The sequence below is a fragment of the Falco rusticolus genome, chromosome Z (assembly GCF_015220075.1).
Source record: "Falco rusticolus isolate bFalRus1 chromosome Z, bFalRus1.pri, whole genome shotgun sequence".
Classification (NCBI taxonomy): domain Eukaryota; kingdom Metazoa; phylum Chordata; class Aves; order Falconiformes; family Falconidae; genus Falco; species Falco rusticolus.
Window position 1 is genome coordinate 7683074 of NC_051210.1, and position 16091 is coordinate 7699164.

The following is a 16091-nucleotide window of genomic DNA, read 5'->3' on the forward strand; positions in this document are numbered from 1 at the left end:
AGCTTCCCCCCCCACCTCCCCCCCCCCCCCCCAAAAAAAAAAAAAAAAGCCCCAAACCCCCTAAAACCCCTTATTACGAAGCTGGAAAAAAGAGTCAGCAAGGCTTTTCAGGGTTTAGTGCTGCTAACACAACCATTTCTGAGTGAAAACCAACAGCCTGGGGTAGTCTACTCCACATAAAGGGAACAGACTCCAAGAAAGTGTCCTTAAACATTGCCAAGAGAAACAGGACACAAAGTTTTTGCACCTTTTACCCTCTTGAGAACTGATCTTTTGGAATTTTATAATTGACTTAATAAATTGACTGCTTCAATCTGTATGTAAGAACACGGATCTCGTTCAATTGTGTATGTCTTCAGGGTAAAAAAACCACTATTGCACCGTGTAAACAAAGCAACAACACTTGACATATTCAAGGAATGAGTTTTTAAAATTCAGTGTAGGATCAAAGCTGCATAAATGTAGAATTTTACTCACTTTAATAGGTTCTAAAACACTTCTTTCCCTTGATAAATGAGAAATATTCCTTCTTTATATATTAATTCATGCACAATTCAGCCACAGTCTACTGATACAGCAAATATTTAAAAAGTAAGGGAGAAGCCACTGCCATCTTATACATCAAAAAGCCTTTTCTGAACGGTTGTTGTAGAAAATTACTAAGTGATGCTCTCAAACACACAGCTTAAAACTTTCACCTGTACCACATTATAGGCTTACCAATACCACATTATAAGCTTACCAATAATTTTGATGGATGTGATAAAGAAATACAAGTGGAACTTAATGGAGCACTGGAAAAGTCACTGAATATAAAAAAAGGTTTAAAGTAAGATAAAGACAAAATCCACATGACACCAAAGAAAGGCTATGCTCAAAATTGGACCACCACCACCTATTTCATTTATGATTTGGCTGTAACACCCTTCCCTGCATCACAATTCTAACAGTTCCCAAGAGAAGCCAAGTACCTTTACAGGTCACCAGCTACATTCAATTGAAATTCTAACCTATGCAATTACCAAACTTCTCTCCTCATAAACTTGTCACAAGAAATACTAAATACTATGACAAACTACTTCACAGAATTGAGAGTACATGTGGTCAGTTTCTCTCAATTGAGCAGCTGAACAGTCCAAGTAAGAGCGAGGAAAAACTAAGACATCAGGACAAACAGAGCTAGAAATAGTTAATTATTGCCTGCCATTCTAGCAAAACAAAACCACTCCACAAAATTTTTTTAATTTGCCCTTCCCCTCATCATGCTGACTTGCAGTCTGGGGCATCTGTGTAAAGGTTACTGAAAAACTTAACAGGGACCATTACCCAAGTTGTTTATTATTTTCTAATTTAAACACTGGAGTAACACAGCTCGAAACTACAATTAAAAGAACAGCAGGAGGGAAAAACTGCTGGCACAAACTCTGTGACCTCACCTGCTTGAGGATAATTCCAAGGGAATTCCTGTCCTTTTGGTTGACACCATCTCGCTGCAAGCGAGCAAGTAGCTCTGGTTTCTTGTAATTCTTCAGTGCCAGTAAGTGAACCACCCTGTCCTTGTATGGTCTGTGGGAAACACTACTGTGTTTTTGAGACCTCCGTGATGTTTTGCCGCAGTTTGTGGATGTCACTTTATTCCGCACTAGCACAGGACTTGAACCACACCGTATTAGTTTTTTGATCGGTACTCTTCTGCCTAAAGTAAGGGTTATAAAAAAAAAAAAAGAAAGAAAAAAACAGGGTGACATGGGAGGTTAGGAGAAGACAAGAAAGTTGATTTAAAAGAATTTACGAAACTAGATAAACTCTAAAAACTATTTAGATAGCATTTCAAGATCTATAAGAATACAGGTAGTAAAGATACATCAAGATAGACATTAACAAATATCCAATATTAAAAAATGCTAGTAAATAAGGGATACTAGTAAGAAGACTTTATTGATTATTTATATAGATGGTGCTGTTATTATTTTTCCAGTTTATAAGCTCAAGCACTGATACCGAAAATCTGGCATTTTTTTAGACGTGCACTCTAAAGTGTGATGCAAAAGTCTTCCATATCATTAAAAGATTCCCCACTGATGTCTAGGGAGACCAAGTCTAAACCTTTACCTGCATCACTGCTTAAAGAAACTACCAACACTTGGTGTTAATCACTTGACTTACCATAAGTTACCCCACATTTTAAGCTGAAATGTTCCCCACTTAATTAATAAGCCCACGTTTGTCAGAAACAATACACCAAGAATTCAACAGTTCTTGGGAGCCAGGCCAGAGAAGTTTTAAAACACAGCCTGCACAGCACTTTGGATCATACTCTACAAAAAATACACAACCCATCTTTCTCAGCTGGAGGAACAATGCAAGTGTTTGCCAGTGATGCGTTCAGAATTTTACAGTAATTCCACCCAACCTGAATCTCAGTTTTCCAGTGTTTTTAAACTGGAAACTTTTGTTTTCAACTCCCTTGTTTTTAAACTCCTCTGTATTTTTAGTCAGCATTTGCTGTTGGACAGAAAAAAAAAAAAATCAGAATACTACAGAACATTATTCTAGTAAATACTGTTAGCAGTCCAACAGAGGATGTGACAGAAACCAGGCATTTTTCTGAAATCAACAGCTCATGTTTGGTACATGAGGGAGCCTTAATGAGTACTGATGACACAATCTGGAGCTTGCTCTCTTCTATCAAAAACACAGAGACTGAGCTGTGCTTACGTACTGCTTGTCCTCCGGAATAGCAAAAATTTGTTTCCATCTTGCAGTGGAGGCCAAATCTTTCCCACCTCAACTGCTCCCCCAGAGTCTGTCCTTCTGGTTTCCAAGAACAAATCCAATCATGCAAACACACACAAATTTTTTTTACAACAGTATGAACTTGCCAGTCTATTAAACACATTACAAACTTTCTGACAAGGTAAATTCAATGTAGATACACACCCCTCCTCCACAGATGATACTGTAAGCATTTAAATCAGCATTAGCAAGTGTGAAAAGCAAAGTCTTTCACATTAAGCTATGAATTTGCATATAAGACCTTCTCAATGTTAAATTTTTTAGATTACAAATTAAGGTTAATAGTTTAGCACAGTATTCAGGGACTCAAAACTGCTGTTACACAAACATAGCATTAGCTAGTAAACCAGAGAATTTAGGTGCGTGGGGTGGTAAAACCCCTTAGCTCAATGGCCAAAATTTCAACCAGTCAAGCAATATGGAACAAGGAAGGACTGGCAGGTTTCTGGGAGTGAAAAAGAATGTCTGAACGCAGCAACAGGAGACTGCAAACCTGTCACATGAGAGGCAAGCTACGTACAACCAAGACCTTACCCAAGGTAACAACCACTTTACCCAAGAATATGCTGAAAAGACAAACTACTGCATTTAAAAATCTTACAGACATCTAGTAGAAAATGAAATACAACCATACCTAGAAATGGTCCACCAGCTTTAATGACCTTTAGATTTCTATTGCATGACTCCTCTTCTACCTGGGTCAAGCGTGCTTTAGTCGTCTGACAGGAATCACTAGTTGCACGTACGGCGATTTTATTCTGTATAACTCCCAGGCTAGTGAGTTTTGAGTCTCCGGAACTATAAAAACATTGAAAAAGGTTAAGCCCAAGCACTAGTTCAGGTTTATAAATATGGTTGTATCAGGAACTTTAAAACCTGTCTTTATAGGTGAAGAAAAACATTTTCAGGTTCTGACAGCTAGCTAGGGCACACATATATTTCAAATTGTCTCTACACGTCCAAATTGCATCAGTTTTGCCAGCAGTGCACCCCAACTAACAGCGGCTTTGTTTAAGCTGTCCTATCATCACCCTTAACAAGTACCCTGCATGGCACCCGCCATGGCAACAGCTCCACCAAAGAAAGGACACTGGCTCCAGCTAACCCGAAATGCCTTAAGTGCTCTAAAACTCCCCATCAATGCTCCAAGAAGGGTCAAGAATCCCACATTCCCAATTTATTGCATTGTTTCCGAAGTCAAAGCTGGACCAAGCCACTGACCAAATACTGCAAGATGATACAGCTACAGTTTTGCCCATAGCCTAGAGCTACATATTGATTCCTTTCCGAAATCACCACATTTACAACAGGACAAAAAGGTCCTTACTGCCATCTAAAGCACAGCTTTTACCCATTGCCCATTTTCTTGAACATCACTGCCTTTATGTGTTTTGTCACCATGAGAAGAGCCAAGGACTGACCGAAACACTGTTATCCCATCCTCTGGCTAGGCATTTTCAAAATCCGAGCCAGTTTTGAAGACAGACCTGCCTTAAGCACAAAATTACAGGTAGAGGCTCTGAGGAGGTCCTTTCTGGTGTTGTTTTTTGTTTTTTGTTTATTTTTTTAATTAACTGTCTGTAACATGTCACAAATTTTGCATTAACTTTGCCAGTTAATTAATTTAGCACAAACAAAGCTGGCTAGCTAGTCTGGATTAGATTTTGAAGAAGGTTGGTAAAATCACATTAAAACTACCTAGGCATGTTATTTGGAATTATTCACAGTTAAAGCTGCATAAATTTAATCTTACTTTAAAAATACTGTTAAATTCAACTGAAGGTGCTCCTTACCGAATAGAAGAGTTCTTAGAGGTGCTTGGGAGAGACAAGTCAGGAGCGGAGGCAGAACCTCTTACCCCAGCTTGCACTCCTGTCGCTTGCTTTCTGCCAGCCATGGCAGCTGCCCGGCCCCTTTCAGACATATTTTAGTAATAATAAAAAAAAAAAAAAAAAAAGGCCAAACAAAACCAAGAAAACCCCAAAGCCACACTGCCTCAGGCTCCCCCAGGAGGGAGAAAGAGGAGGATGATGAGAGATCTCCTGTTAGGCAAAAAGCTATTATATTAGCAGTTTTCTTATTGCTCCAAAAGCCCGCTATCTAGACACATCTCTGTTTTGAAATTGAGAGCAGCAGCTCTCCTGTAACCTAGAACCTGAGCAGCGCCTTTTGGAGACGTCTGTTGGTGTGCCTGCCCACTACCAGCTTCCCATATCAACACACAAGCTCTGCCTGTGACGTCATAGTAACGGCGCAGTTACCTAGCACCACGGTTACTATGCAGAAGGAAGAGTCTAGAACCTGAAGCAAACAATGCAAAACACAGAACCTTCCCAACTTCCGCAGACATTAACACTGTCCACTGACTTAAAGGACCAGAACAAGGTGCTGCTGTATTACTTCTGGGTTCTGAAACAGCACAGTCATGCAATTATGAATAAGGTCACTGATTTATGTGGCTCTTGAAGTAAGACAAATCCATCATGACCAGCATGCTTGCATGCTGCAAGCCATAATCATATTTACATATTGTTGCAGAATGGATGTGGTCTAGCTCAGGTGATGCTGAGCTCAGAATGCTTTTAAAAATAGCACCAAGAGGTAAGAAAGTACTCAAAAGGTTACTCTTTAAAGAGCAAAACCCAAAAGAATTCTATGTAAAAGTCAGTATTTACAATTAGCAAGAAACCACACTGTTGCTAGAAATTTTCTACTGCAACTCATCACTAGGAGCACGCTTCTGTTACAAGTTTTTGCTATATGCTCAAAGCCACAGACTCTAAAATTTGCCGTTAAAGAAAATGTCAAGCAAAACTTACCTTGAGTTCATTTGCTGGACACAGTCTAAGCTTCCCTGAGGATTATCTTTGCCAACATTTGACGAGCTGAAGCTAAATGTCTTCACTTCATTTGAGGAATCAACTTTGGGAATTTTAACATGCTAAAAGGAAAGAAAAAGTTTACATAAAAACTTCAATCTACATTCTTTTGCTTGCAATTAACTAGGTCCAAGATGTTAAATGAGAAACTATTTTCACAAGTTTTGATATGATTTTAGTCATATCACAAAAAAAGGCTCCTTTGGCACAATTCTCCTGCTGAAAGCAGCTCTGGCTACATGTCTGCCACAGCAGTACCTGCACTGGAAAAGCTACAGTCCCTCAGCCTCCAATTCAGCAAAGCATTCAAGTAGCAAGTAATCTCGTCCCATTTGGCGGAATCAGCATAATGTGCTTGACTTTAAATGCAAGCACCTGAGTACAATAAAAAGGACCAAAGCCCATCTAACAAAACAGATGATAGCATTTCACACAGACCACAGCGGACACTGCCCCAAATTTTGTCATTTATTTGGTCCTAATGAAGCACATACAGGAGTCGGCTCCAAGAAGGAAAAAAACAGCAACCCCTAAATTACAAGAGTAAAACTTCCTAAACTGTAAAAGATTAATTTCAACTCCAGCAGGCACTAAAAGCCTTCATCTTTTACTCAGCTCTAGATGTGACTATTTGCATAAATGTGAAATGTAAATAGTTACATCTGACTAAACTTACAAAAAACAAAACTTGATTTCCTTGGCCGAACTAATAGTTTAGTACAGAACGTGCTGCATTCTGCTAGAGCTTAAAAATGTAAATATGAGAAATCATTCCAATGTGTATTGGCACAAGGACATATTTCAGTGTGCTGCTACACAAAACAATACTGAAGCACAACAAAACTACTGCCAGCCAACTACTTTATTCCGAAGGTGAAACTAGCTTGCAGTAAATCTAAAAAGCTATTCTTCTGAGATTTGCTTGAATTTTTAATGGAGTATTAAACACAACTGACAAAGATATGTAAAAGCAATATCCAACTGCCTCTTAGAAATCTTTCTCTCAATATTTCGCTTGTGAGATTGGCCAGTCTTCATAAATCCCAATGTCATTTGCACAAAGTGATACTACAACGCCATTGCATTACGATTTATATTTTAATCATCAGTACCTGGCAGAGCTTCCCAGCAGCTTGGGACAGTGGCTTGTCTGTCTGAAGGAGAAAGACAAGTCATCTTAACACCATATTCTTTTACTTACTTTAAGCCACTAGTATGCTTAAAAGAGCAATCTGTGCATTTTGTATAAGAATGGAAATAAATTGTTTAAGTTACCAAACACGTGAACTTGGATTATATACTCACCTTTTAATTATTATGAAGGTTACTACAGAGAAGCCATCAACCTACGAAGACCATAGGGGCCCAAATGACACTAAAATTCATCTACACTCTGTAACAAATTAAGTACCACTGACTGAATGTTTCAGCATACTGATTTTACTGTAAATACAGCAGGTGTGTATGTATTTGACAATTTGAATTCAACTCACTGTAGAAGAGGTAATGCTTTTCAGTCTGACAGACTTTTTGGAAAGCCAACAAATATACACTATGATCAATCTAAGGCTGGCTCTCAAGAAATAACAGCAGAGCAGAGGGAAGCAGGTGACTGTTGCTTCATTCTCTAGGCTTATTTTGAGAAAGTCTTCATTTTCCATTAATCAGTCTACAGAATGTACGTGCATAAAGTCACCTTACACATCAGGAATTTCTATAACCTAATATTTATAATTCAAATTCTGGTAGAATTGCTGTGGTTATTAAACCATGGAGTGGCTCGATGCATTTTCACACAGTAACATGAAGGCAGAAGCTGGCGTCAGAGCACATTTAAAAATATGTTTGTTGCTGTTCCACTCTCATCAACAAGGTCCCATTTACCACAAATACTAAAAAAGACACTGATGAAAGTATGGGGAAAGACAAGACTGCCTCCACAGGCAAATGCCTGTGAAGTTTAATATCAACAATGATTTCCAAGGATCAGTCTCAAATGGAAAAAACAAAAATGTTTTACAGCTCCATTCCTCCACCCAACAAACTTGGCAAGAAAGAGACCTGAGGTCTAGAAATGTACTTGCATTCTCAAATTTTTTAATGGAAATTTTCAGGTACATTTTTCACACACTTCAGAAGAACTAGATGACTGTTCCTTGGGTATTCATTAATTTAGATTAAGAGAATGCAGGAATGGTGGGGGAATATTGCTCTGCTAGTCAAAAGTGGCAGTGCAACTAACCTGAGGATAGAATTTAACTCTTTCATCCCTGGTTCCAAAGTTTTATTATGCAATTTGTAATGCAGCAGACAAAAGCCTTTGATTTTTGTCAACTTTTTTGGGGAACCCATTCAGAGTATCCACACAACCAAAAGCTGTGTCCCTCAAACAAGCAAATGTACTTGTCTGTAGTAATTCAGATAATCCAGTCTAAAAAACTTGGGACAAGGTCCAACGGAAAAAAACAAGTCTTTTAAAGTTGTATCAAATGTAATTAAATCAGATAAGCCCATTTCCCATATTATGGATCAAAACTGAAAGCCTAAACACTTATGAAATGGAATGGAGTACAATTATTGAATCTGTGGGTTAATACGAAGCTGTCAGGGACAAAATGCATGAGGATGGAGTAAAATTCACAGCAGCCTTGAAAAACTGGAATGGAGTCTGGAAACAGGTGTATAATACCCTTTGACAGAGGCTTTGCAAGGTACCTTATCTGAAGTAAACCAAACATGGGGCAGCAGGTGTACAGAAAATTACCTGCGGATTACAGTCAAATGTCCCACCAACACAAGCGTACCATATCATGCTTTTGCAGTACTGGCATGCACCAAGGTGACTACAGCAACAAGAAAGAGCAGGTTAAACACCAGGATGATGATGCAAGACTTGCAACTGGGAGCTGCCACTCTTGATCCACTTGCCAGCTCACCAGAGGTTTCTACCACGTTTGCCCCCTCCCACTACTGCTCCAGAGAAGGACAATGCTTCAGCAGCCTGCCATGCAGTGCAAACCCCACCCTGGTGCACTGTCCTCTACCAAATGCCACCCACCAGCTTCGGCCTGAAGAGATTTCAAGGCTTCCCCCCTGCTTCTTTGCAAAAATGATCTCATCCCTTGATAAATCAAGTAAACATCTTGCAGGCGCACACTTGTATAGCACAGGGTTTTTGCTAGGCAATACGCAGTGTAGAAACTGTTTCTCAGATATTAATACATTTCCAGTAACCTAGAGAAAGCAGTACTTCATCTGGATAAACGTGCTGACAATACCTACGTTTGCAAAAGGCTACTGTCACCCCCAACCCTTAAGAACAAGTTTTACTGCTGTTGACATATCTGCCATTTCTTTCTTTACCTTGAAAGAAAAAATAACACTTTGAAGTAGTTTACAGACTCGGAAACTTCTGAAAATAAGCCTTCTGTTTCGAATAAACAGTCCTGGTTTTACACTGTATACTTATATTGCACAGTTCTGAAAAGCTCAATAGGCAGTTCAAGAATTTTTGACTTAATTAATCAACGGAATTAAGATACTGCATTCAGTTTGAGACAAGCATAGTGACAAAAAGTTTGGTTTTCCTATTTGAGTGATACTTGGAGAAGGTCGAGGGAGCCCTTACTAAGAATACACATTGCAACTACATTAATCCATAATAGAAAATAAACTTCTGCTTGCATCAGAAAGTAGCACTGTGAGGCCACTGTGAGCATGTTCATTTCGGACAAGCTGCTTTTGATCTGTATTCAACCTTCTAAACATAAAGAGCATCCTGGCTGGTACATAGCATGTAATACACTGACAAGAAATTTGTTATATTCTTTTACAGCAAAAAGGGGGATTTCTCAACAGCAAACTGACCATCGTTTGTAGCTGATACACATGGTTCTTCCAGAAACAGCAAGATCCTTGCCATAATCCTTTGTTAGATCTACCAGATCCTTACCAGCAGCCAACCAAATCAGGCAATGAGAGGAGATGAGAGCGCCCTGAAGAGAAGCTCCACGTTTGCACATCTTACCTGAAGAGCTGCCCCAGTCGTGTTCAGACAAGGGAAGATGCCACCTTGAAAATGGATGTATATGAACACAACACCTTTCACAACAACCTTTCCCCCTGTTCTAGGCACCATCCTTATACAATGAACCCTGCAGCCTTCCCCTAACACTGCCTGACTTCAAACACCTTAACTAAGGGGTCTGAGTTGGCAAGTCCACTGCCTATATACTTCCCAGAAGAGGTACTAGCATAGAAAGGCAAGGCATCATTTTTCTTTTCACATGCCCAAGCACATTTATCCTTGCACATGCTTCCTTCCCCACTTAAGCAAGAAGGCTGTCACATGAAAGACTCTCCCTGAAGCCAGAAGATGCATCCATGCAAGCAGCTGCACTACGCCTTGCGCCAGCTCCCCTGTACATCCTACCCAACACGCACAGCCCTCACTGCTCTTCCCACTGCTTGGCAGCCTTCAGGCAAGTGACCCAGTTTCAGCTAACACCCAGGTCAGCCCTTAATACCCCTCTTAGCCACTAGCTTCTAGCTAAGCCCACAACTGATAAACACCTGAAGAATATCACCAGTCTGTTTCATATGATAACCCAATTAGTTTGCGATGGATGAGGATTTACAAAGCAGTAAACTACATCCATTCATGCTTAAAAGCCTTAGCATCCCTGGGATGCTATCAGTACCACCAGCAGGTGTTTCTCCTGCATGGCCAGGAAACAATCACAACAATGCAGGCACTGAAGTGTGGAAAAAAAGACACAAGCCAAGATGCACCTAAGGCACAGACAGGTAAACACTCTGTTTTCCCCGCCAGGTTTGACCACATTTTCTGCTCTGTAGTGACCAGCTGTTTGTTTCAATCCCTTCCCTTCTGCATTCCCTCTCTGCTTTACTTCACAGCTGCCTTCTCACACCACTTTACCATCTGTGCCATCATCCTTCTTCTTTCCTTTTTTTTAAAAAAAAAATATTTAAAAAAACCCTCTATCTTTGATGAATCCACTGATTAATACTTTGTCAAAGGTGACATGAAAAAGGTAGTGTCAGAAGCCACTTCAGGAGAGTTATTTTCCAGTTCTGGAAATTGAGTAATTGCTTGTTTAGGCTACAGAATTTGCGTTATTTTAACAGAAGCATGCAGGAATTCTTGCCATTAATGTCAAAAGCTTCCCCCTAGGCTAATGGAGATGCAGAAAACCTATATTCTAGATCCACTCTGAAAAGACAGGAGTGGCTGATCATCCTTAATTGACAGCAGCTGCAGGAAATTTGCTCCTACTGCCTCTGCTCTAAGGGTCCATAAAGAAAATAACTTTGTCTATGTTTGCATACAATTCAAAGAAAAATTTCATCAACCCTCAGAATCTTCCCTCACTGGCACATTTTTTGCCTGAATTATGTAGTGGATGATGGGATAACAGATGTCCTGCTTTCAAGCATCCAAATCTCCAGTACTGAGGTGACTTTAGGACACAAATATTAGCAGAGACTTTAACAACGCTAGTGTTGGTTTCATGTGATATGGCGTGCTCTTAAAACACAGCGAAGCCAACCTAACAGGCAGCTGCCACCAAGAAGTCTGGCTCCATGAGCATGCTCCTACTGCTTTCCCCAGGCCAGCCAGGGCATTTGACTGTGTCAGTCCCACAGGGGTGCAGAGAGCTATCCTTGCAGAAAACTACATAAGAAATTTTAAAAAAAGTTTTCTTCTAGGCCATCTTCATGAACATCACTGCTGCAGCAAATGCACAGTGACAGCATTCACAGCAGGGTCCTCCTTTCCTAGAGCATCACTACCTGAAACACGAACCGACAACCGCTTTGTTGCAGTTAGATTGAGCACCAGAGGGCAGAGAGTGTTGGTAAGTATAGCAGTGCACAGGACAGTAAGGACACCAAATCTGTTTATCTATAGGTAAACACAGTGAAATTTGTAAAGATGCCAGCTTGTATATGCTAAAGGAAATCTCAGGAAGGAAGGACTGAGTTGGTACAGGGTCCTCTTCAATTAAAAATAACAAGTCTTAGCACAGGATATAGAAAACAAAAGTGGAAGAACAGATGTTCTGTAGAGATTGAGTCTTCTAATTTTTATGCTTTTGAAATTTGAGACTTTAGGATAAAATTGTAAAGTTTTCTTATGCAAGCTGCCTGGAAACAAAAGAATGCAGAGAAGACTTCAAATCTTCTCAAATGAAAACAAGCTTCTACTTTTAACTGAAAAGAAGGAAAAAAAAAAAGGAAGAAAAAAACCTTCAAGACTTAAAACAAACTCAGATGAACTCTGGCAAGCTCCAGTCAAGCATGTGTGCAACCTGGGGAGAGCCAGGAGGTGAGGGTACCAACAGAAGTGTGCTTTGTGGCACAAAGGGGTACCCTGTTCCTGCCTCCTGCCTTTCACTCCTTTACTGGAGGAGGTTCCCCAGCAAAGCCCACAGCTGCAGACCCTTACGCATGCACCAGCACACTGGACCAACACATACACAGAGCAGGCTTCTGTGCTTTGACCTGGTCCCAGTGTTGCTACTGCCCCAGCTGGAGCACTTCAGGACAAGTATGAAGTCCTCTTGACCCTCTGCAGCCTACTTCAAAATCACAGAATCACAGAATGGTTTGCACTGGTGGGGGGGCGGGGGGGGGATGAAAAACTCCACCCAGTCCCACCCCCCTCCCCCCAGCCCAGGCTGCTCCCAGCCCCATCCAGCCTGGCCTTGAGCCCTGCCAGGGATGGGGCACCCACAGCTGCTCTGGGCAGCCTGGGCCAGCGCCTCGCCGCCCTCACAGGGAGAATTTCTTCCTAATTTTAATTTAAATTCTACACCCTCAAACTGGCTTGCCATTTCTTACTAAAGCACTTAGTAATAGAGAATACATACTAGAACAACTCAGACTCTTGACTTCAATCCCTTCCTCTCGGTGACTGATTTCCGGATCTATCATTACCCTCTCTCACTCTGACATATCATCCTCACTGCCTCTCCAACGCAGAAGTAGTTCTCATAATTCTCTCCTGAAGCTCTTGTGTGGACTCACTGCAATTTTTCTGGCTTGTAGTTTTTGCCACTTCTATCCTCCTCTTTTCCATCATTCTCACTGATACTGTGTGCTGTTAAGAATACCCCTCAATTCAGGCTTGACGTATTTCGCTCTCCAAGTCCGAGTCACTTAATCTCTTCTCTTTCTAAACACATCTACCCACTCCTCTTGTTCTTCCACTGTACAGCATCACATCATCAGGCTAATATGAGCACTGGTTTCTTAGGTGCCTGCTCAGCAGCTGTGTTAAACCCTCTTTCTCCTTTGCCTCTTCTCAGAATCATTTCAATCTTGCCATCGCACAAGTGGTTTTCCCCCACAGCCTTTCCTTTAAGGATAAGATTTGGCTGCTCCCAAGCCTGAGCTGGAATCTGCTTCCAGCCCTATATGGGCAGCCATGCCAGCACCCAGCTCACGCCACAAGCCTCTAAAACAGGACTAAAGGATTTTTTAAAAATAAAATTTGCAGGGCCCTCCAAGTCAGGCTCCGACTACTTTTTTGAGAGACATTTCCAATTAATCCATTTCTAAGCTGAAGTTTGTTCACAGTTTCTTTGGAGCAATGCCAAAAGGCAAACCCCTGCTACTGGCGAAAGGCACTCTTCTGCTCAGCCCGGACACTCTGCCATGTTTCATCTAACTTCCACTTTTACAAATCCCCAAAGGAACGATTTTTGCCATAGCATCATTTGGATCTTTGCTGCAGTGTCTTCTGCCCAGTTAAGCTTGCTCCTGACCCTAAACCTTGCTCCTCTGCGTTACAGCAGAAGGGTCCAGCCTGCACCTTCAAGGAGACAAAAGTGCTCCAGAAACTTATTTGACCAATTTGAAACTCTGAAAAACTGCTCTTAAACATGAGAAAAATCTCAGTGCTGATTTCTTGTGTGTTCATTTCAATAAGTGACAATCTTTTTGCAAAATGCTGTTTCCTTCAAGTACTAAACGTCCTCCTCCTCTGTTAAATCCACACTACAGGACATAAACGGCCAATATGCCTTTCAAAAAGGAAATAAAGATGCCTTTTTACAGAAAAAATGTGACTACACACGGCTGCCTTGCAAAAAGAAATATTTTGCTACATAAAAAAACACTGCAATTGTATATGTTTTACCTATTATGCTGACCTGTAGACAACTGGACAACCTTCAGGGGAAGGACTTTCTTTTAGTTTCAGTTCTTCTGCCTCTCTCCTTCCTATTTTTCTGCTGGCCTTTTTTCCCAAGAAATTAACATTTGCTCCCCCAAATCCATGCAGTTCGCCTTTATGCATCAGTTTACCAGTGTGAACCCACGTGCTGGCCACCCTGGTGGTTTCATTGCCAACCAGCAGGAATCTGTCACCACCCTGCTGCAGAAAAGCGGGGGCTGCAACAGCTATCGCTGACACCCATGCTGCTGCACCCTCCTCCAGGGCAGGGACCAAAGGTTTGCAACAACTGTCCCTAAACTGGAGCTGGAGGATTCAGCAGGCTGCTGAATTTCCCTAACTGGGCGACTGGTTTTGTACACTCACTGTTGGAAGGAGAGATCGCGGCGGCTGCCCCACAGCAGCCTGGATACCTGTACATCGCAGGAGCAGATCGAGGATGTTACCAGCTGTGAGTATGGTACATGCTTCACAAAGCTTGTCTCTATATCAGAAATGTATTTGCAATCTGCAGGACATGGCAAAGTTAAAAATACAGGTCACAAGCCATAGCAGGGAAAGTGCAGTTGTTTGAAGTATCACTGCAGAAGTACACTGGAGTATAAGTAGCCTTTTTTTTTCTTTTTCTTTTCTGTACGTATATGCCTACTGCATGACAATTCAATTGCTAATATTCAGGTTCCTCAGGGCTATTGTATCTAGCAACACAGCTGCTATGTTCTGCAGGATGCCTAGATGTACTCCAAAATGTTTAATTTCAAGGTATTTCTTAAAAATTAATCTGTATCACCGTAACGGTCCGTTTCTTGCAGTCCCTCGGTATCCTCCAGCTATCCTGGCTATCTGCAGACATTACTGTGCATACAGTTTGGGAGTAAGATGTTCCAGGAGGAAAAGTTCTCCTTCTCAGGGTCTGACTTGTGCTCTGGTGCAAATGTTTTTTTCAACAATCACTGATATTTTATAAATACACAAATCACGGAGTTCTTAGCCATGTTTTGTGCAAACTGTTCCAGCACGGTTTCAGTGGTTCTTGTACTGAAGACCATCTAAAGGATAACTATGCAGCACGCAGAGATAATTTATTATCATACCAAATGCAAACCATCTTACCACCACATTCGATTTGCTATTGTGCCCTCCTGAGACCATCTATATACTTCCAACACTTTTCAGATCTCTTCAGAACAGCATTACTGTACAACAGAAATAAATTTGGCTTGCCTTTTTTTTTTTTTTTTTTTTTTTTTTGTGCAAAGTGACTGTTGAGCCCCTTTGACACCAATCTCGGCTTCTTGTTAAACACACACATGAAATAAAAGCTCCTCCCTTGCCTCTGCTAGTGTAAGGCTCTTTTCTCAATTCCCACATCTAACGCAAAACTCTAGACCACTCCAAGCCAGAAAACTGGAAAGCTACCTCTATTTCTCCACTCCAGCTCTTCCCAACATCCACAGACGACTGCGACTAGAATGTGTAGGGATGGAATATCTTTTTTTTTTAAAAAAAAAAAAAAAAAAAAAAAAGGCAGCCTTCCCCCCCCCCCCCCCCCCGCTACTGTTTTATCCTCACCTGGGAGTTAGATAGCTGCCTGAATTGCAGAGGAAGTACTCTCAGGAGACAAATAAAATCACTATTTGTTTTCAGCAGCATTTAAGGAAATGTCTTGCAGTCAGAGGTAACCTGCAAAGCCTTGGCACTGACAAACACACCTTGAAAGCTCTTCACTCTGGAAAGCACCAAATGGAAACCAGTCCAGAAGAGGAAGGAAGGCCTTTCAAAGGGCCAGGTCAGTCCTCCACCATGCAGTTTGTGTACTATGGGAATACTCAGAACATGGTGCACAACATACAGAAATAACAAGTTAACCATTTCCCTCCTGCTCTATGTACAGTAGTACGTGCCCTGTTTTAATTTAACATCTATGTTAATGACCTTAAATTCCTCTCCCTATTGCAGAGACTTGGGATATAGGAACCTCCTGCAATAAATTCCTTGGTTTGCATTTCCTTAATTATGGACAGACTGGGAAAGTACCGTAAGAGGTTATTGCTTCTGCAGCAAGCAGCAAAGTCCCTGCAGATGTTTCCATCTTATAGAGCATGGGAACAGATTTTACTGTTGAGTTTCATCGTGAAAAAGCACAGACCTGAATTAACTGTTTAACAAAAACAAGGGCGACACCATTGTGAGTTAACATTTGGCTCTTCAGCAGT

At 41.1% G+C, this 16091-nt stretch overlaps 1 protein-coding gene across 1 annotated transcript in view; it reads right to left on the minus strand.

Moving 5' to 3' along the window:
* The window catches only part of ELL2 (elongation factor for RNA polymerase II 2), a 37145-nt gene that overhangs the window by 11717 nt on the left and 9337 nt on the right, over positions 1–16091 (minus strand). Inside the window, exons 3-5 of the mRNA XM_037373742.1 lie at positions 5616–5737; positions 3431–3594; positions 1437–1696 (exon numbers count right to left, since the gene is read on the minus strand). Coding sequence (XP_037229639.1) covers positions 1437–1696; positions 3431–3594; positions 5616–5737 — 546 coding nt within the window. The remainder of the gene's footprint in view (positions 1–1436; positions 1697–3430; positions 3595–5615; positions 5738–16091) is intronic.